The 22,312-nt window shown below is 44.6% G+C and overlaps 1 protein-coding gene across 1 annotated transcript in view; it reads right to left on the reverse strand.

Annotated features, from left to right (window-relative positions):
* Positions 1-1,218: 1,218 nt before the first annotated feature.
* CHRNG (cholinergic receptor nicotinic gamma subunit) overlaps positions 1,219-22,312 on the reverse strand; it is a 44,583-nt gene continuing 23,489 nt past the window's right edge. The window contains exons 10-11 of the mRNA XM_073628915.1: positions 13,004-13,137; positions 1,219-5,823 (exon numbers count right to left, since the gene is read on the reverse strand). Coding sequence (XP_073485016.1) covers positions 5,641-5,823; positions 13,004-13,137 — 317 coding nt within the window. The 3' untranslated portion in view covers positions 1,219-5,640. The remainder of the gene's footprint in view (positions 5,824-13,003; positions 13,138-22,312) is intronic.

The following is a 22,312-nucleotide window of genomic DNA, read 5'->3' on the forward strand; positions in this document are numbered from 1 at the left end:
AAAACAATTTCCACTGCATCTTCATAGTTTACCTCTGTAGTGGAAAGGTAACAAAGCAAAGAAACGGTAACTACCTTATGTACATCAAAATAAAGATAATAAATATAATGATACCCAAATATGCTCAAGTGTTTAATTTTCCTTTATAATTTTTAAATAACTATATTTGCTAAATACAGGGTTCTGTATTCACTAATACTGTAGAATTTTGTGAAGGCATATCAATCTTCTCTTACCTTGGATATGTGGATATCTAGGCTTTGCCTCTTTTGTAAATAGCTCGTTGGGTAAAGATCACACAGGTGTAAAATTGCTTTTAAATCCGTTAAGCTAATTGGTAACTGATCTGCTGTGAGGATTCAAGATTGTAACACCTGTACCAAATGTAAAATATTTATAAGAAATGCCTGAAATGTCTATATACTGCATTTACTTATTTAATATGACAAAAAGGCAAGTACTAAAAGCAAACTGCAACATAGTTATCGACCTTCCAGAAAAAAATGGGAAACCACACAAAATATTGCAAACACAAAAAAATGATGCAGTAACCCACAGTAACCAGACTGCAGCTTTTATCAGTTATACAGAGTCAGCACAATGGGATGGCTGCTGATTGGTTGTTACAATTTACTGCACTTTGTAACATACCCATTGCCCTTTCCTTTTACATTCACTCACGCTATTCATTTAAATATTTCTGACTCATACAAAATACAAGAAGAGCCCATTATAGTTACAATAAAGGCAAACAGCAACACATCATTCAGCTTGCTAGAATTCAGCCTATGTTGTGGAATAAAATATAAGACTTGTATTGAGGCCATTGCTGTGGCAATTCTGGGAAATGAGGGAATTGTTGGTTGTCTTGATTTCCAAAACCAAACAGCACAGGGGGAGAAGAGACTGAGAATTAATAGCAATGTTTACTTTGGATCAGACATTGTGCAAGCTTTCCTTTACGGGATGACAGCATGACACATCCACATGACAGGTCACCATGTTTGTTTAGACACCAATGGCTTTCAGAGCAAAATTGGATTCCTGTGAACGTCTGTGCTAGAGGCTGAATGAAAGTTTGCACTGTCGGCCTTTAATTATGACAAAAAAAAAGCAGCGTTAGACACACGGTCACCGTATACATCATTTATTGTGCATAATTTAAACAAAGTGCAAACAAATGTCTCGCATTTTAAAACTTGCAAACAATCCATGTCACTGTGAACCCTGCTAATATGTCCATAAAAATAAATTTAAACTGATTTTACATTTTAGAACCAAACAGTGTCAAGATGGGGAAAAAAAAGTTGACCAGCAAACAGCAAACTGTGAATTCTAAGTAGTAGTCAAAGTGGAACTAAACACAAACATTTTTAAAGTGTTACTAAACCCACAACAGTAAAATCAGTCTGTATGTGGAGTAAAGCATGCTTGTTATACTCACTGTGGAACCTAAGGCCTAATGTACACCTCTTTTTTTGACAGCTTGAAACTCCCGTTTAGCCATGTTTGCATGCCATGTTTAGTCGCGTTTAGCCCGCATTCGCGTCTAGGAGCGTTTATTTAAGATAACATCATAAGACCCTCCCAAAGCACAAAAAACAGTATTTTTTAACTATTTCAGCCATTCTGTGAGACCAGAGTGAGTAACAGCAGCTGAGAGAGCAGCAATGTACTTGTATCTACCTCAATTTCGGTGCTTTTACTATTTATCCCATAATGAGCATATGTGAGGAAATTAAAAAAGCCAGATATTACATTTCACGCAACTATGTTTGATCAATTCGGGGGTCAAGCTCAATGGTGGGGTCATCTGGTTCAAATCTAACAACATATGGGTCAAATTCCAATTCTACTTTGGTTAACAGCAACGCTAGTGGTGTATTGGATTGGATCATGGGCTCATTAGGAGTATATAAATGGTCTATGAAGCATTGCAAGCAATTGGAAGTTTTTAAAATATTTATTTTTTAGTGGTTTTTCATTATTTTCTATAATTTTTAAGTTTTATAATGTAAAAAAAATAGGGCACCTTAAAAACACTTCTAAACGAAAATGCGGCTAAACACCGGTACCGCATTTAGACGAGCTTGGCATCTGAAACGTTGGAAACTTCAGCGTCTGGACTAATTTTTTTGCCTTCAAAGAAAAGCCTCTAAACGCAACTGCTTAAAAACAACATTAAATTAACCTGTGTACATGTACACATAAGATAACAATGGATGAGTTCAGGGGCAGCTGAAAAAAGCATCCAACTGCCTCTGAACATCTGTTTACCAGCAGCAGTGTACATGAGGTCTAAGGGGTTAACGCTCTGCATTGTGTAAATAGGCTGTTTTATCCTGTCTTCTCTGATCCTCCCCTTCTTTTACTGTCCCCAATCCATCTGCTGGTAATGCAGAGCCATAGGGGCATTTTGCACATGCTCAGTTTGGTGTGTATTGCTAGAGATATTTTTTTTCTTGGGAGAGTGCATGTGATCAGCACAGGGCAAATCAGCATTGTCCAGACAAAAGGATCAAGGGTCCTGCAGCCTCATAGGATAATCAGAGGAGAATGAAAGCTCCTCCTACAATATTTAACTAAACACTGATAGAAGTCACAAGACTGCTCTAAATGCTGAGAAAAGGTATTTAGCAGTTTATACTCACTAAAATAATTGCATTTCCATGTTCTGCGTACTGTGGGAAACCAGATATAGTGAATGCAGAGTCCTGGGATTAGTAACAATTTAAGTGTAACTGAACTTGTTATGCTTTGCCCCACTGTCTCCTTTCACCCTCCCAATTTATTCATAATCCGCCAGGTATAACAAAAAAAAAAAAAAAAAGGAAGGTCCCGGTTGAAGTGGGGAGCCGCTGGTGTGAAGTCTGAATTTATATGTTAATGTTAGGGATGGCTGGAGGAGGCTATGGGGGAACATTTCATCAGAATGTCAATCCTATTTTAATTGAAGTCTAGCCATTACATTTCTGTTATTTGATACAACTGCAGTCAAGATGAACTATGTCAGTCAATATTGTTTTAGACATTACAATATTTTCAACATTAGAAGTATCTGCACTGAAACGAAAATTTGTTTATCACAACCATGCACTTTTGCCAATAGAGGCAGCCAAAATAGTTTTCTGTTGCATGAGAATAAATTATTTGCAATGTATAGCTTAATCTACAGCTCATTCAGGTGAACTCTTATCACTGAGAAGCTTTTCAAGTTACTATTTTTATTCTAGAGGAATGATACTCTGGAGGCATAATACTGCATTCACCATGAAAATCTGGCACAGGCTAATAGAGACATCAATGATGGCACTCAGCAGCTGGTATTACAAGTATCTGGACTGCAATGTCAGATTAGCCAACAGGTGACTTGTAAGATCACAGCTATTGTCTTCTGTAAACTGGAGAGCTGCCAGTGACAGATAACCCTTTGTGGAAATAGACACAGAAGGTCTCACAGATAATGTGAGAGAAGATTGTTTAAAGCGGTTGTAAACTGCGAATGTTCAAAAAAAAAAAAACCCCTGCAAGGCGATGGTATAATGTGCTAATATGCATCGCATACTAGCACTTTATGAAAAACTCACCTTGGAACAAAGCCCTCCAGTGCTGTAAAGCCATCGCTGAGAGGGCTGACACCTTCTTCCCCCTGTCTTTCTTCCGGGACTGTGATTGGCTGGAGCCGCGATGACGTCACTCCCGCACATGCGCGCAGGAGCCCTTGGTTTCCGGCACAAAGCTTTGACGTTTCGGCAAGGTATGCCGGACCTTCAGAGAGCGCATGTGTCAGTGATGTCACTGGCTGCATGCAGGTTGAATATCTCCTAAAAGGTGCATTTTTAGGAGATATTAATTTTACCTACAGGTAAGCCTTATTATAGGCTTACCTGTAGGTAAAAATTACCAAGCCGGGTTTACAACTGCTGTAAAGCGGAACTTCACTCTCTCAATCAACTTTGACTATTTTTAATCCTTATGATGCTAGCATTAGTAAATAAATTAGAGAGTACTTCATATGTACTTGTTTTAAACATTTTTTTTAATTCTCCAGTTACTGCCTGGTTTCCAGGCCTAGGCAAATAATGTCATGCATCCCAGCAGTCTTCGGGAGGGGAGGAGGGGTTTTCTCAGCTAAGCACACCACCTGCATGCCTGAGTTAGGGGGCAGAGTGTTTCCAGGAAGTAAATGCTACATGAATCATCTGCCCTTACTCAAGATGGCCGTGGCCAGAGACGCTAAGGGGATGTTTTTCAAAGTGATTTCTCAGCAAAATAAAGCATGCAGACATGGATGGATGGGGGAGTTTGCTTTGAATATTAAATATGAATCAAACAGTGTTTTTGGTTTGTGGTGCTCAGATGCCGTGTGGTTTCCGCTTTATTCCCTTTAAACCCTAAACCTAATTTGCGTTGACTGGGAGTCGCATTGATAATAGGTTTTTAATGTATATATGACAAGCTAGGAAAATAGAAAGCACGCTGAGTAAAATAGTGCACACTGTGATTTCAGAGGAAGTGGCTCAAATGTGCTCATAAAATACAAGACAAATCTTTAAACCAGTGTTTGCTAATACAATGTTCAGACTGTCAGAAGGCAGTGGAATGTTTCCCTCTAGTCACCAATAACTTTACAATTTGATTTTCAATGACTGGATTACTAGTGAAGAAGCTGTTTTGGATTATATATTTATAGAGAAATGAACAGGATAACATTTCAACTGTGAAAAACTCAGATATTCCCATATTAAAAATGTTCTAGCAGTCTATTTAGGGACCATAGTATACAAAATACAATCATCTCTTGAGGTGTCAGTCATTTAGAAATGACATGAGTTAAGTAATGTACAGTATATGTTTTTAGCGGAACATTAAATCTGTGTTAAAACCTATAGTATTTTTATGATTTTCTATAGATCTGTTTATTATAAATGAATATGTCCATTGAGGCAGTCACATTTAGTACAGGCTCTGGTTCCCAATCAGTAATACTTCACAGTGACTGTACCTCACTGTTTCTTTCCTTAGTGCAAACCTATAGATCAACCTGACTGAACTTGATTTACTTTCTAAACGGTTAACAGCAAATAAGTAAAATGTGAAAATCTCTTCAAAACTACCGTCAATTAAATGTAACAACAGCAGATCAAAATATATACATACTAAAATACACTTTTTCTTTAATATAGCTTGAAGTTATGTACATATCCCATCATTTTGTATGGTGTATTTTGTATTCTGAGTTTACATACTCTAAGTACTAAATTCCACCTTGAAAAAAGCATGGAAATGAACTTTAGACCAGAACTAGAACTACCATTCATTTTTCAAGTTTAAATTCCAACACAGATGTGAACCTTTTAAAATGAATTTGGTACTATTCATGATGGTAAGCCCAAGCGTAAGACCAAAATATTCCACAAATGATTCCTGAACGCTTTCTGTGCTGTTCATCAATAAGTGGTGCCTATGATCGGATGGCCACACAGCCAAGATCATCTCTTAACCTACTCTCATGTACAATACTTGGAACCTGCCAATAGAAAAATGCATTCACTTTCCAAATGCACATCTAATACATGTTTCCAGTTGAAGAGGTAGACACCATTAAGGCTCAAAGGCAGATATTATGTAGATATCATTTCATGTAGAGTTGTCAGATGGTGGCAGGTAGAGTTTGGGATCTCCAAGAAAAGGTTGTGCTGGTGCCTGGTTATAGTGACCAGCCAGGAACGTTCCAATGGATACAAGAATGAACAGAAAAAACATGATGAGGAAGCACACTCTGTCTATCACTCGGCCAATCAATATCCATTCTTCATTTTCCTGAAAGAAAGTACATACAATTACTCAAAAAATATGTAAAAACATACTATACTCAATTCTTTTAAACCATGGTTAGTAGAGCACTTCATCCTAACTGACTATATAATTCCATATACAATTTCGAAAAAATTGGGACGCTGTATAAAATCTACATAAAAACAGAATGCAATGATTTGCAAATCTTATAAACGCATATTTAATCACAAAAGAAAATAGAAAACATATTAAATATTTAAGCTGAGAACATGTACAATTTTAAGAAAAAAGTAAGGTCAATTTTAAAATTGATGGCAGCGACACGTCTCAAAAAAGTTGGGACAGGGCAAGGAAAAACTGGAAAAGTAAGTGGTACTAACAAGGAAGAGTTGGAAGAATGTTTTGGAAATAATTAGGTTAATTGGCAACAGGTCAGTAATATTATTGGTTTTAAAAAGGGCTTCTTGGAGAATCAGAGTTTCTCAGAAGTATAGATGGGCAAAAGTTCACCAATCAGTGAAAAGTTGTATCTAAAAATTGTAAAAGAATTTCAGAACAATGTTCCTCAACATAAAATTGCAAAGACTTTTAATATATCAGCATCTACAGCATCTACAGTACATACAGGTAATATCATCAAAAAATGCTGAGAATTTGCATACTTTCCCACTTTTCCCGGGACAATCCCAATTTTGGGACCCTCGTCCCGATCAGAGCTCGTCCCTATTAAATTCCCGAGATTTTGCCTTTGCCCCGGGAAATCGGGAATATTTTAGGCAAAACAACCGGCGGGCTACAAAAAAATGGCTGCTGCCACCGCCACAAAGTGTCTTTCCTCGTGTGTTCAGTGGAGAGGGGAGGGGCAGCCAATCGGCTTCTCTCTTCAGTAGACTATTCTCTTGTACACTCAAACCGTTTGGCTGCAGAAATCGAGGCCCCTCCCCTCTCCTCTGAACACACGGCTTGTTGTGGGATTTTGCTTAGCTCTGCCATCTGTGTGTTATGTGGGGATGTTGGTGTACAGCCCGGGCCAGCGACACACGATCATCAGCTGTAACCCCCCCTGCAATATCTCCACCATAGATATGTATAGGGACATCGGGCGTTGTCTTGTGTACATGGAGGATGCAATGTACAGGAGGGGGGGTGACTATGTACAGGGGGAGGGGGGAAATATGTACAGGGGAAGGAGGTAAGATGTACAAGCAGGTAATATGTACAAGGGGAGGGGGTAATATGTACAGGGGGGTAACTATGGGGAGGGGGTTGACTATGTACAGGGGGAGGGGGTAACTATGTACATGGGGAGGGGGTAACTATGTACAGGGGGGTAACTTTAGTGAGGGGGTAACTATGTACAGGGGGGTAACTATTGGGAGGGAGTGACTATGTACAGGGGGAGGGGGTAACTATGTACGGGGGTATCTATGGGGAGGGGGTAACTATGTACAGGGGGGTAACTATGTACAGGGTGGGTAACTATGGTTCTGCTTGGGACACTGATGTAAGGATTGGGCTCCACTGGGGACACTGATGTAAGGACTGGGATCTGCTGGGGACACTGATGTAAGGACTGGGCTCCACTGGTGACACTGATGTAAGGAATCACTGGGGCTCCGCTGGGGACACTGATGTAAGGACTGGGCTCCACTGGGGACACTGATGTAAGGAAGCACCGGGGCTCCGCTGGGGACATTGATGTAAGGACTGGGATCTGCTGGGGACACTGATGTAAGGACTGGGCTCCACTGGTGACACTGATGTAAGGAATCACTGGGGCTCCGCTGGGGACACTGATGTAAGGACTGGGCTCCACTGGGGACATTGATGTAAGGAAGCACTGGGGCTCCACTGTGGACATTGATGTAAGGTCTGGGCTCCACTGGGGACTCTGATGTAAGGAAGCACCGGGGCTCCACTGGGGACACTGATGTAAGGACTGGGCTCCGCTGGGGACACTGATGTAAGGACTGGGCTCTGCTGGAGACACTGATGTAAGGACTGGGTTCCACTGGGGACACTGATGTAAGGAAGGACTCTGTTGGGAATGCCTGATGTAAGGAGGGACTCTGCTGGGGGCACCTGATGTAAGGAGGGATTCTGCTGGGGGCACCTCATGTAAGGAGAGGCTCTGCTGGGGGCACCTGATGTAAGGAGGGACTCCGCTGGGGGCACCTGATAATATCTGGTGGCAGGCGATGTAGCAAGTGACACGCTCAGGGCTCCCACTGATTCTGCATTATGGTGAGTTGAATGATTAATAATAGTAATAATACGCTTCAATCATCCTGACACCATACCAACCATGGTGCTGGGATGATTGAAGCGCTAACACCAGGTGTTTGGAGCATCTTTATCTGCTGATTGTTAAACTTTCTGGAATACACATATTTCTATTGTGGTGTACAATCTGGGGCTGCTGTTCCTCCATCCCTCTTTCTTTCCTTCCTTCTCTCTCCTTCCCTCCCTCCCTATCTCTTTCTTTCTCTCTCTCTCTCCCTCGTTTATCTCAGACTCTAACCACACCCCGTTTGAGCCACGCCACTCTAAGCCATGCCCAATATTCCGCTTAAACCGCGCCCATTTTCGATGCACCACATTTTTCTTTTTACACTGTGCCACACCTACAAATGAATGCCCCCCCTAATTATAATAAGACTCCTCCTACAGGCAAAAAAGTGTCCCTATAATTTTTTTTACAATGCTGGCAACTATGAATTTGAAGAATTCTCTGGTCACAAGGGGCAAAGTCAAAATGGAATATTGGGTGCCTCTAATCTTCGGGCCCTCAGACGGCACTGCCTTAAAAACAGGCATGATTCTGTGATGGATATCACTGCATGGGCTCAGAAATACTTCCAAAAATCACTGCCTGCGAACACAGTTTGCCGTGTCATCCAAAAATGCAAGCTAAATCTCTATTATGCAAAGAAGAAGCCAAATCTGAACATGACTCACAATTTCCACCATCTTCTCTGGGCCAAAGTTCATTTAAAATGGTAAATGGTTATAGCAAAATGGAAAACTGTTCTGTGGCCAGACAAATCTAAATTTGAAATTGTTTTTGTCAACCATGGGCGCTACATCCTCCAGACTAAAAAGAAGAGGGACCTTCCGGCTTATCAGCGCTTAGTTCGAAAGCTTGCATCGCTGATGGTGTGGAGGTGCATTAATGTGTATGGAAATGGAATGGGCAGTTTGCACATTTGGAAAGGCACCATCAATGCTGAAAGGTATATAAAGGTTTTAGACCAGCATATGCTCCCATTCAGATGATGTCTTTTTCAGTTAAGGTCTTGCATATTTCAGCAGGATAATGCTAAACTGCATACGGCATCTATGACAACAGCATTGCTTTATAGTAGAAGAGTCCGGGTGCCAAACTGACCTGCCTGCAGTCTAGACCTTTCACCAATTGAACATATTTGGTGCATCTTGAAACGGAAAATACATTCCTCTCCAAAACTCCAGCAACTGGTTTCCTCAGTTCACAGACATTTACAGAGTGTCATTAAAAGAAGAGGGAATGCTACACTGTGGTAAATATGGCCCTGTCCCAACTTTTTTGAGACGTGTTGCTGCTGTCAATTTCAAAATGACCTTATTTTTTCTTAAAATTGTATATTTTCTCAGTTTAAACATTTCATATGTTTTCTATTGTAAATAAAATATGGGTTTATGAGATTTGTAAATCATTGCATTCTGTTTTTATGTAGATTTTACACAAAATCACAACTTTTTGGAATAGGGGATGTACAATAGTATTCTGGTTATAGGAATTCTGGCCACTCCTTATTTTGTAGCACTATTCTGGCTTTCATTCACATCGATGATCTATAAATTACCTTTCCAAATGAATGACAAATTAAAGTGGTTCTAAAACCTGAAGGTTTTTACCTTAATGCATTCATGCATTAAGGTAAAAAAACCTTCAGTATGCAGTTGCCCCCCAAGCCTCCCCTCAAATGCTTACCTGAGCCCAATCTCGATCCAGCAATATGCACAAGATCAGAGGCTCTCTTGGCTCTCTTGCTCCTCATTGACTCAGACACAGCAGCGGGAGCCATTGGCTGTCAATCACAACCAGTGAGAAGGAAGCGGGGGTTGGTGGGACTGAGCAGCGCTCTGTGTGTCTTATAAACACTTAGAATGTATAATGTGATAAACTTGGCACCAAACTATTCAGTGAAATCAATTAAGACTTTATGTACAACAGCAGCTGCCCCTTTAAGTAAGAGAATATCGTCTTAAAAACTAATCATGTAAAGGTACAGCGCTACTTATAAACAGCAATAAAGTGATTGTTAAATTTCATGAATTAATTAAAATATTTTGAGTCCTTCAGGATTCTTCTAATCACCATGCTTCAAAAGGAAAATGTGCCTTATAAGCTCACTCAGAAATGCTCCACCACAGTGAGGGCAAGAATTCACACTCACCAACCACAGAGATCTTTCTTTCTTGGAGATCTTTGGTGTATGCAGTATCCACCAGTCTTGTGATAGTGATTAGAGTAGACATCATTGGATTCCATATGAAAAGCGAGTGAGGCCCTTCATGGCCACTTGTGGTTGGTGAGTGTGAATTCTTGCCCTCACTGAGGTGGAGCACTTCTGAGTGAGCTTATAAGGCACATTTTCCTTTTGAAGCATGGTGATTAGAACAACTTTAAAAGACTCAAAATATTTAAATTCATTTATAAAATATTTAACTTTATTGCTGTTTATAAGTAGTGCCGAACCTTTACATGATTAGTTTATAGACACATAGAGTGAGCACCAATAGCGGTTTGCTCTGAGGGCACTTGGCAAAGAGGAAGATTGGGGCTGCTCTGTGCAAAAGCATTGCACATAGCAGGTGTAGCGCTGGTAGATTTGCAATCTACCGCATGTTAGGTAAATTTAGTAATTTGTTCGTTAGGAACAAACAGTTTGCCTCTGTTCCAGCTTGGCTGACGTTATGTGTGTTTCCGTGATGACCGGTGGGTGTCGCTGATATCACTGGTTAGTGTTGGAAAGGCAACGAGTTGAAGCGTATGGATGCTCTTCTGTCCCGGAGACAACTCGGTGGAGGTGGTCCTCCGAGTTGCATTCTGGGCGAGGGTATTTATGGGACAGACGTCATATTTTGGGGTTCGTTTTACAGCCACCTGCTGGCCCTCCTGGCCGACAGGTATGCATTAAGGAGCTACCTCATGGTCCTCCGTTCCGGAGGCCCACGATACTGCGGCGCAGGGGTGGGTCCAGAGGCTTGTCTGGGGCCTACCACCGCAGCCGAGGAATGGTCCTGAGCTGTCGGTCCTGTGTGATGAAGCTGGACAACCGAGGAGATCCCAGGGGAGGACCCGTCTTGGAGGGATCATGCAGCGTGCTGGTCTATAGAGGGGCCTAGTGACTCGGTTGGAGGACGTATCCGAAAGTAACTATACAGCATAGTGTTGCCGGGTTGGCTTAAAGGTTCAGGCACTGTGACTGACATTCATTACAGAAAATCTGATACATCCTGTGGCAGAGGATCGTACGGATTTTGTTCCCAAGCAAGTCTGTGGCAGAGACTTTGATTCGTGCTACGTACTGGCTGCTAGGCTGGTGAGAGAGGCCTATCCAGACGAGCAAGGAGTGTGTCCCACGAGGGGAGCGCATTCCATACAATATCTGAATTCGACCCGAACATTTCCCTACAAGAAGATATTTGAGTTTCTTCTGCAGTTTCCTTTCCGCCTCTTTCCTGCTATTTCCTAAGTCAAGTGTTTAATAAAGCATTGAAAACGTAGTCCAGTGTTGGTGCGTGTGTCATCCAGAGGTAAACTCAACGGAACCCTAGACCCGGTGCCGGTGAAACAGAGGGAAGCAGAGTGAAGGTAACAGACCCGCTTAAACCAGCAGCTCCACCGTGAGTTATTGCTACACAGGTATGACATGTTTTTTTTTTTTTAAACAATCATTTAGAATCACTTTACTCTTGTGAAAAAATAAACCCATTAATATCTGCTTCTTTTTTTTTACCGCTACAGCTAAGAAAGAAAAGTTACTACCAGTGGCGGCTGGTGCTAAACTTTTTAGAAGGGGTGGCAAACAACCCCCCAGGTCCACACTTAGCCCTCCACAGTCCCCTGCACTCACCCCTCCACGGCCCCCCACACTCAGCCCTTCACAGTCCCCTGCACTGAGCCCTCCATGGTCCCCCCACACTTAGCCCTCCACAGTCCCCTGCACTCTCCCGGCCAACCCGTTCCGACTCCTTCTCACCCCTCCCTGCACTGAGCCCTCCATGGTCCCCCCACACTTAGCCCTCCACAATCCCCTGCACTCTCCCGGCCAACCCGTTCCGACTCCTTCTCACCCCTCCCTGCACTGAGCCCTCCATGGTCCCCCCCCACACTTAGCCCTCCACAGTCCCCTGCACTCTCCCAGCCAACCCGTTCCGACTCCTTCTCACCCCTCCCTGCACTGAGCCCTCCATGGTCCCCCCACACTTAGCCCTCCACAGTCCCCTGCAGTCTCCCGGCCAACCCGTTCCGACTCCTTCTCACCCCTCCCTGCACTCAGCCCTCCATGGTCCCCCCCACACTCAGCCCTTCACAGTCCCCTGCACTCTCCCAGCCAACTCGTTCCGACCCCTTTTTACCCCTTCTCAGTCCCCCCACACTCAGCCCTCCACAGTCCCCCACACTCAGCCCTCCACGGTCCCCCCCACACTCAGCCCTCCATAGTCCCCCCACACTCAGCCCTCCATAGTCCCCCACACTCAGCCCTCCACGGTCCCCCCCACACTCAGCCCTCCATAGTCCCCCCACACTCAGCCCTCCATAGTCCCCTGCACTCAGACCTCCACGGTCCCCCGCACTCAGCCCTCCACAGTCCCCTCCGCACTCACCTCTCCTCGGTCCCCCGCACTCACCCCTCCTCAGTCCCCTTATAACCCTACCCCACTCTAACCAGAACAAAAGAATATGTTCTGCAGGTGTTGGCCTTTAAGTCTAGTTATCAAAAGCAACCAACTGGAATTAACGTTGCTGAAGTGAGACTTGTACTAGGCCAATTCTGAACAGTTGCAGTTAGAAATAAGAGCTCTTTATTGGATAATGTAAATTGTGATTTAAGGGAATACTTCCTTCTCATCCTACCAGCACCAAGATGACATGATTGAATAAGAAGCAGCTGGTTACATGATGGGTCCTCCTTTTCTCATTTTAAAGACTCACACTTTTAAAATCGTTCTTTTCCCTTGTAGTTCTTGCTATGTGGTTACAGGCCTCTACTGTGGCTCGTATCTCTGGAGCAGCGTGGCTTAAACTGTGGATGAGATTTTGCACAGTGCCATTTGCCATTCCTTTGCCTGCAAAAAAATACATAAACATTATACTTGAAATTTAACACAATAATTTTGATCACTAATACAATCCAAAATTACAAAGTTGGTACACATTTTCCGATTTTTTAGAAACATGCCCTTTTAAGCAGTATTAAACCCAAAATCAAAAAAGTAATATATTGCAGCTTACCAATCATCAGATGTTCTGCCTGCATCAGTTTTCACCTGGTGACCTAGCCAGTAACACACCTCTTGTATTAGAGTGCCTACACTTTGGAACTTTGGATGAAGAAGCACAGGGGGCACCCCTGGACAGCAACATTGTCAGTCTGGGGGAGGGAAATGTTGGATGTACCCGATGTAGCAGATTTAAATACACAAAAAAAAATGAAGCCAAACTCCAGCTTATACAGCCATTTTTTTTTCTTTTTGGAATAAATGTTTTACATGAATAAATAAAAGCGGATCATTGTAAGCACCCCTGCCATTGTTAAATGGTTTTTCTCATCTCTGTAACTGATACATTCTGCTGGAGAGCTTCTTTTGAAAAACAAACAGACTTACTGGCTGAATCACCAGATAAAAATAGATGAAAGAAAGCCGAAAAAGGGAAATGAATGTAGTCATCACATCTAAGAAATAGTAAGAAATAGTAAGCTGCAATATAATAAATATTTGCTTTTGGGTTTAAAGTAGAACTATAGGCAGGGCCGGTACAAGGCATGGGCCGGAAGGGGCACCTGCCTTAAAGCGCAGTGTCTCTGTGTAGAGGCAGGGGGCGCACTTAGAGCCCCAGCTGTTTTTTTCTTGCTTTGTACAAAAGCCAAAAAACAAATACAGGTAAATAAAGTGGTTTATCCTATCCCCTCACGTGATAACAGAACACTCTCTATACAGCTCAGGGGTGGATCCAGGGGGGTGAGCAGGCGGCTTAGTGGACGGGCAGGCAGCTTGGCAGGTGAGTGAGCGGGCGGCTCAGGGGGCTGGCGGGCAGCTCTGCGGGCGGGTGGGTGAGTGAGCGGGTGGCTCGGTGAGTGAGCGGGCAGGCCAGTCGGCAGGTGAGCGGGCGGCTGGCCAATCAGCAGGCCGGCGGTCGGGGGAACAGAGAGATGACATCATCTCTCACCGCCCGGCACCTGCCCTGTATCCCTGCAGTTCCACCCTCACTGTGCAGGCAGCCACGGGCAGCAGAGAGATTACATCATCTCTCTGCTGCCTGACTTCGCTCTGGGACACAGCAAGTGACAATCCCCACCTTAGCAGGAGAGAGGCAATTGTAGCAGGCAAGTGACAATCCACAACGTGTGGCAGGTGACGTGGCAAGTGACAATCTGCATCTGGTGACAGGCGAACGTGACAAGGGACAATCCGCAACGTGTGGCAGGTGACGTGGCAAATGACAATCCGCAACTTGTGGCAAGTGAGAATCTGCAACTTGTGTCAGGTGATGTGGCAAGTGACAATATGCATCTGGTGGCAGGTCATGGTGGCAAGTGACACACCCAGGGCTCCCACTGATTCTGCATTATGGTGTGTTTAACTATTTCATTTTATATAACAATGTAATAAAAGAAATAATGCGCTTCAATCATCCTGACACCATAACAACCATGGTGTCAGGATGAATGAAGCGCCAACACCAACCATTTCCCCAATAAATTGCCCGCAAAAAAACATATTTTCTGGCAGTGCCCCTTTCCGAGACTAGACTCTGGATCCGTCCCTGGCACAGCTCAGCCTGATTTATTACCGGGCTGACATCATCTCCCGGTCTCACGCTGTCACAGGCAGCCCAGCGCTGCTATCTTCAGTGATCAGTGCACTGCTGGTTAAATCTGTCTCCAATTCCCCAACATGTCAGTGTAGACTGCAGCCTGGCAGTAAAAGGCTGAGCTTGAGTGTGCAGTGATCATCACTAATCAGGTGAGGAGATTTACTTCTCTGCATTTGGTTGGCTACACAGAACTACTGTAGGTAGAGTTTAAAGTTGAAGGATCACCTCTTTGAGGCTCAGTTCTAACTGGATGTGGCACAAATTCCAAGCGAATTCGCACATCTAAATCGCAAACATGTTCATGCGAACTGATTTCTGAGTGTATGTTAACAACACCCCACAATCAGTTTGCAAAACGCAACGCGATTTGCAGAATCGGATCGCACAGGTGTGAACACCCATGTGATTTTATCTGTGTGAGGGTAGCTGCATGGTCAAAAACCCATCACCTGTCATCGGTAATTCCTCAGACCTCTTGATTGGTCAGATCATTTCTATTAACACTCTCCTCATTGACCATAAAAGAGAGGCTGAATCAGCAGTCTGGAGCTCTCTTTTAAAATCAAACAAAGAACATCAGCTAAGATCTATGAGAGCCACTGACCCACCTTATCATAGATGTGCACATCCTATTGCATTAGGGTGTGCACCCTAAAGCTCAAACACATACATGACCCCGGCACATTGATTTCCCTGGCGGCACAGTGAAAGAGAAGTGCATAAACACTTCTCTTATGGCAGAGCCTGTAAGAGGGAGATCTTTCCCATCTTCCTGTCGGCACACAGAGCAATAATGCTAATGCTCATGGGGTGATTAGGGTGTGCCCAGGCACATCCGGCACACCCTGTGTGCATGCCTATGCACCTTATGCACATTGATTAGACTCTGCTGAAGGCACAGAACCAGGACTCTTAAATATTTTCATTCTTAAAACCTTTCTGTTTTGCTTTTGCATCGTTGTCTTTTTTTTTCCTTTTAATACTCTTTTTATGCACATATTTTTTTTGCACCGTTTTACCTTTTCTATTATTAAACAATATTCTGAAAAGTGTTAATATTGTCTGTAATGCACTAATGCAGAACCTAAAGATTCCCGGTCTCTTTGACGAACACTACTAAAGGGGAAATCTCTGGATATACCTGTCTGTGATGACAGTTTGTGTTACAGATTATTATTGTGTCTGCATTAGGCCTTATACACACTGGACGTTTAAATAACGTTATAAAAACGCCACTAGCTTTGCAGTGAGTTTTTCAAAGTTTTGAATGATTTTGCAATAGAATAGCAGTTTTTTGCGTTTATTAGCAGGGTGTAAAACTGACCACCCGTTTATCAAGTGGGTGATAGTGGGCGGTAGGGATGAGCCGAACACCCCCCGGTTCGGTTCGCACCAGAACCTGCGAACGGACCGAAAATTTGCACGAACCCCATTGACGTCTATCGGACTCGAACGTTTGAAATCAAAAGTGCTCATTTTAAAGGCTAATTTGCATGGTATTGTCCTAAAAAGGGTTTGGGGACCCGGGTTCTGCCCCAGGGGACATGTATCAATGCAAAAAAAAAAACTTTTAAAAACGGCTGTTTTTTCGAGAGCAGTGATTTTAATGATGCTTAAAGTAAAAAAAAAGAAAAAGTGAAATATTCCTTTAAATATCGTACCTGGGGGGTGTCTATAGTATGCCTGTAAAGTGGCGCGTGTTTCCCGTGCTTAGAACAGTCCCTGCACAAAATGTCATTTTTAAAGGAAAAAATGTAATTTAAAACTGCTTGCGGCTTTAATGTAATGTTGTGTCCTGGCAATATGGATGAAAATCAGTGGGACAAACGACATGGGTACCCCCAAGTCCATTACCAGGCCCTTTGGGTCTTGTATGGATATTAAGGGGAAATTAAAAAAGGAAAGGCGTGGGGCCCCCAGGCCCTATATACTCTGAAAAGCAGTATACAGGCGGTGCAAACAAGACAGGGACTGTAGGTTTGTTGTTAGAATCTGTTTGTAATTTTGATCTGGTACATTTTTAAGGTGTTTAGCTCCAGCCAAAAAATCTATTTTAAGCTTTATGGAAAACCTAGGGAAGGGTTATCACCCCTGTGACATTTGTTTTGCTGTCTGTGCTCCTCTTCAGAAGATTTCACCTCACTTTTTGTCCCTATGACAAATGTTTTTTTGAAAATTTGGGTTTTTTTGTGAACCAAGGATTGGTGATAAAGCATCAGTGGAAAGGAGACACGTTTTTCACATATTAACTCTTACAGGAGAGAATTTACCTTCCTAGTGGTAGATTTCATCTCACTTCCTGTTGTCTCCTTCCGTTTGCAAGTAGGAGTCGTTTGTAAGTTGGATGTTTGAAAGTAGGGGCCTGCCCTATATACTCAGCAGAAATTTGGGCCTTTGTGGCCATAACACTGTAAGCCCTCACAGGGCCCTGCTGTGAAATATTAGATCAAGAATTGTAATTACATGCCCCTGTTGAACAGGGGCAGAAAAATTGGGCCTTTGGTGGTGGTGCTGGTGCCACAACACTGTAAGTCCTCACAGATACTCTTGGTGGGCACAGAAACGGGCCCTGCTGTGAAATATTAGATCAAGAATTCTAATTACATGCCCCTGTTGAACAGGGGCTGAAAAATTGGGCCTTAGGCACTGGTGCTGGTGCCACAACACTGTAACCCCTCACAGATACTCTAGTTGGAGCGCAGGAACTAGCCCCGCTGCAAAGAATTGCATTAAAAATTGTAATTACACGCCCCTGTTGAACAGGGGCTGACAAATTGGGCCTTAGGCACTGGTGGCGGGACTGGTGGCGCCCAGAACCAAAAATGTTCTTACAAGCTATCATCATGATCATTGAGGAGGAAGAGGATAATTACTCAGTATAACAGGATAGTCACTCAGCATCAGCATAGGCAGTCTTTGAAGGGATCTGACATTTCAAAAAAATTTTATTCGGTTACATCAGCATCAGGTGCTTGGTAGCTGGTGGTGATCCAAGACTGATTCATTTTTATGAAGGTCAGTCGATCGACCGAGTTGGTGGACAGACACACCCTGTGATCGGTTACAAAGCCTCCAGCAGCACTGAATGTACGTTCCGAAAGAACGCTGGATGCAGGACAAGTCAGTAGCTCAATTGCATATTGTGCAAGCTCTGGCCAGTGATCCATCCTCAAGACCCAGTAAACCTGAGGATTTTCGGTGGGAAAGGTGTCCAAGTCAGATCTTGCCCCTAGGTATTCCTGCACCATTCCTGCACACGTTGTCCAGAAACAGGAGTTTGTAACCTCCCAGTCTTGGGAACGCGTTGCACAGACCTTTCTGCAAGGCCTCCCGAAGATGTTTCATCCACTGCTCCCTCTGCGACGGCAAGATAAGGTCCGCAACCTTACCCTTGTAACGTGGATCAAGGAGGGTTGCCAGCCAGTATTGTTCCTTCTCCTTGATACCAGGAATACGAGGATCCTTCCGCAGGCTTTGCAGGATCAGGGAGGCCATGCAGCGTAGGTTTCCTGAGGCATTCGGTCCGTAGTGTTCTGGGTCACTAAGGACGACATGATCTGCAGCCACCTCCTCCCAGCCACGTACAAGTCCATGTGTTTCTTGGGACTGTAAATGATCCCTTAAAGACTGCTGCTGATGCTGAGTGCCAGGCTCCACCTCCATACTGACACAATCCTCCTCCTCCTCCTCTTCCTGTGTGATCGGCGGGCACGCAGGAGCACTGTCTGGATAAAGGGGGCCTTGAGAGCTAACGAAGTCCTCCTCTTCCTGCCTCTGTTCTGCCTCAAGTGCCCTGTCCATTATTCCACGCAGCGTGTGCTCCAACAGGTGGACAAGGGGGACAGTGTCACTGATGCATGCACTGTCACTGCTCACCATCCTCGTGGCCTCCTCAATAGGTGACAGGACAGTGCATGCATCCCTGATCATGGCCCACTGGCGTATGGAAAAAAAACCAAGCTCCTCTGACCCTGTTCTGGTGCCATAGTCGCACAGGTACTCATTGATGGCCCTCTGCTGCGTGTGCAGCCGCTGCAGCATGGCCAACGTTGAGTTCCACGTGGTGGGCATGTCACAGATTAGGTGGTTCTTGGGCAGGTTAAATTCCTTTTGGAGGTCTGCCAGCCGAGCACTGGCATTATATGACCGGCGGAAATGCACACAGACTTTCCTGGCCTGCCTCAGGACATCCTGTAAGCCTGGGTACCTGCCCAAGAACCGCTGCACCACCAAGTTAAGGACATGAGCCAAACAGGGCACATGGGCCATTTGTCCCTGTTGGAGGGCGGAGAGGAGGTTGGTGTCATTGTCGCAAACCACCATTCCTGCCTTAAGTTGGCCTGGCGTCAACCACCTCTGAACCTGCCCCTGCAGAGCTGACAGAACCTCTGCCCTAGTGGGGCTCCTGTCCCCCAAGCACACCAGATCAAGCACCGCATGGCATCTTTTGGCCTGCATACTTGCATAGCCCCTTGAACGGCTACGGAGCACAAGGACAAAGCACAGGAAGAGGCCATGGAGGAAGAAGAAGAGGAGGGGGTGGAGGAGAGAGGTGTGTCACAATCATTAGTAGTGGCATTTTGGAGGTGTGGTGGCGGAACAACCTCCAACACTACTGCATCTTGTCCTGCATCCTTCCCAGCTGCCAGCAGAGTCACCCAATGCGTGGTGAAACTTAGGTAACATCCCTGTCCATGCCTGCTGGACCATGAGTCAGCGGTAATATGCACCTTACCGCTGACCGACCTGTCCAGCGAGGCATGGACATTGCCTTCCACATGCCGGTAGAGAGACGGAATCGCCTTCCGTGAGAAAAAACTGGCGTTTGGGTACCTGCCACCGAGGAAACGCACATTCCACAAACTCACGGAAGGGGGCAGAGTCTACCAACTGAAAAGGTAGCAGTTGAAGTGCTAGCAATTTTGCCAAACTAGCATTCAACCGCTGGGCATGTGGATGGCTGGGTGCGAACTTCTTTTGGCGGTGCAGCAGCTGGGGCAGGGAAATTTGCCTGGTACAATCTGACATCGGTGTACCGAAAGCAGATTGCCCACAAGTACTTGGCTGTGACACACCTAATTCTACACCTTCATTCCTCTCAGTGCAGGTCTCAGAGAGGACTGAAGGTATAGTGGGGTTGGAGATCTCAGCTGATGAGGAGCAAGGAGAGGTCCTCTTTGTTCTTTGGTGTGGGTCTTTTAGATACGCTTGCCAACGAACTGCATGGCAGGTCAACATATGTCTGGTCAAGCATGTGGTGCCCAAGCGGGAGATGTTTTGGCCACGCGAGATACGCTTGAGACATATGTTGCAAATAGCAACGGTGCGATCTGATGCACTCGTCTCAAAAAAGGCCCACACCAAAGAACTTTTGGAATAACGTGCAGAGACAGCAGCGCCCTGCCCATGCGGAGCTTTGCGGTGTGATGCAGTCAGTGTACTGGCCTTAGGCTGGCCCCTGGAGGGCATACTGCCTCGCTGGTGATGTGCCTCCTCTTCCTCCTCCCTCCTATCAGGCACCCAGGTTGAGTCAGTGACCTCATCATCCCCTCCCTCCTCATCACTGGAGCAAACCTGGCAGTATGCTGCAGCAGGGGAGCATGACTGCCAGATTGCTGTCCTTCTTGGGCACCCCCTCTGTCCGTGCTCACGTTACTGCCTTCATCTAGCTCAGTATCATCATCAGAGCCTTCTAATCGCTGGGCATCCTCCTGGAGCATGTACCCAACACTGTGATCAAACTGTTCGAGGGACTCCTCAGGAGGACATGGTGGGGCTAGGGAAGGAGTCACTGATGCCATTGAGCCGAGGGAAGAGGCCGTATTGACAGCTGCTTTGCCAGACAAAGTACGCTGAGCATGGGTGAGAGAGGATGAGTAGGATTAGGACGGCTTGGTCATCCACTCGACCAAGTCTTCCACATGTTGCGGCTCAACACGGCCAGCTGCCGAAAAAAAGGCCAAGCGTGTCCCACGGCCACGTGCTGATGAGGATGCACCATCTCCATGACCAGCACTATTGCCTCTAGGCACAAAGCCTGCTTGCCCTCTTTTATTGGCTTGTGACTGTCTTCCTCTCCTTGTTGGCCTTCCAGACATACTAATGGCCTGCAGTGAGATGTAGCTGCACTAAGCTAGGATATATATATATATATATATATATATATATATATATATATATACTAATACTGCAGCTAGCAAAATCAACTGCCTGCCTGTAGTATGAGAACACCACCAATCTTTTACAGGTAGCTTTAGATGAACACTATGCAGAGGTCGCACTACACTAACTTGTAGCTTTAGCTGAACACTGTGCAGAGGACGCACTACACCAACGTTAAAACAATGTAGCTGCCTACGGTAGTGATAGGATCAGGAAAACAACACCAACCTTCTACAGGTAGCTTTAGCTGAACACTGTGCAGAGGACGCACTACACTAATGTGTAAATAATGTAGCTGCCTGCGGTAGTGATAGGATCAGGAAAACACCACCAACCTTCTACAGGTAGCTTTAGCTGAACACTGTGCAGAGGTTGCACTACACTAACTTGTAGCTTTAGCTGAACATTGTTCAGAGGACACACTACACTAACTTGTAGCTTTAGCTGAACACTGTGCAGAGGTCGCACTACACTAACTTGTAGCTTTAGCAGAACACTGTGCAGAGGTCGACCTACATTAATTGTAGCTTTAGCTGAACACTGTTCAGAGGACGCACTACACTAACTTGTAGCTTTAACTGAACACTGTGCAGAGGTCACACTACACTAACTTGTAGCTTTAGCTGAACACTGTGCAGAGGTCGCACTACACTAACTTGGAGCTTTAGCTGAACACTGTGAGGAGGACGCACTACACTAACTTGTAGCTTTAGCTGAACACTGTGAGGAGGACGCACTACACTAACTTGTAGCTTTAGCTGAACATTGTTCACTACACTAACTTGTAGCTTTAGCTGAACGCTGTTCAGAGGTCGCACTACACTAACTTGTAGCTTTAGCTGAACACTGTGCAGAGGTCGCACTACACTAACTTGGAGCTTTAGCTGAACACTGTGCACTACACTAACTTGTAGCTTTAGCTGAACACTGTTCAGAGGATGCACTACACTAACTTGTAGCTTTAGCTGAACACTGTGCAGAGGTTGCACTACACTAACTTGTAGCTTTAGCTGAACACTGTGAGGAGGACGCACTACACTAACTTGTAGCTTTAGCTGAACACTGTGCACTACACTAACTTGTAGCTTTAGCTGAACACTGTTCAGAGGACGCACTACACTAACTTGTAGCTTTAGCTGAACACTGTGCAGAGGTCACACTACACTAACTTGTAGCTTTAGCTGAACACTGTGAGGAGGACGCACTACACTAACTTGTAGCTTTAGCTGAACATTGTGCACTACACTAACTTATAGCTTTAGC

Source organism: Aquarana catesbeiana, linkage group LG04 (genome assembly GCF_042186555.1).
Source record: "Aquarana catesbeiana isolate 2022-GZ linkage group LG04, ASM4218655v1, whole genome shotgun sequence".
NCBI lineage: Eukaryota > Metazoa > Chordata > Amphibia > Anura > Ranidae > Aquarana > Aquarana catesbeiana.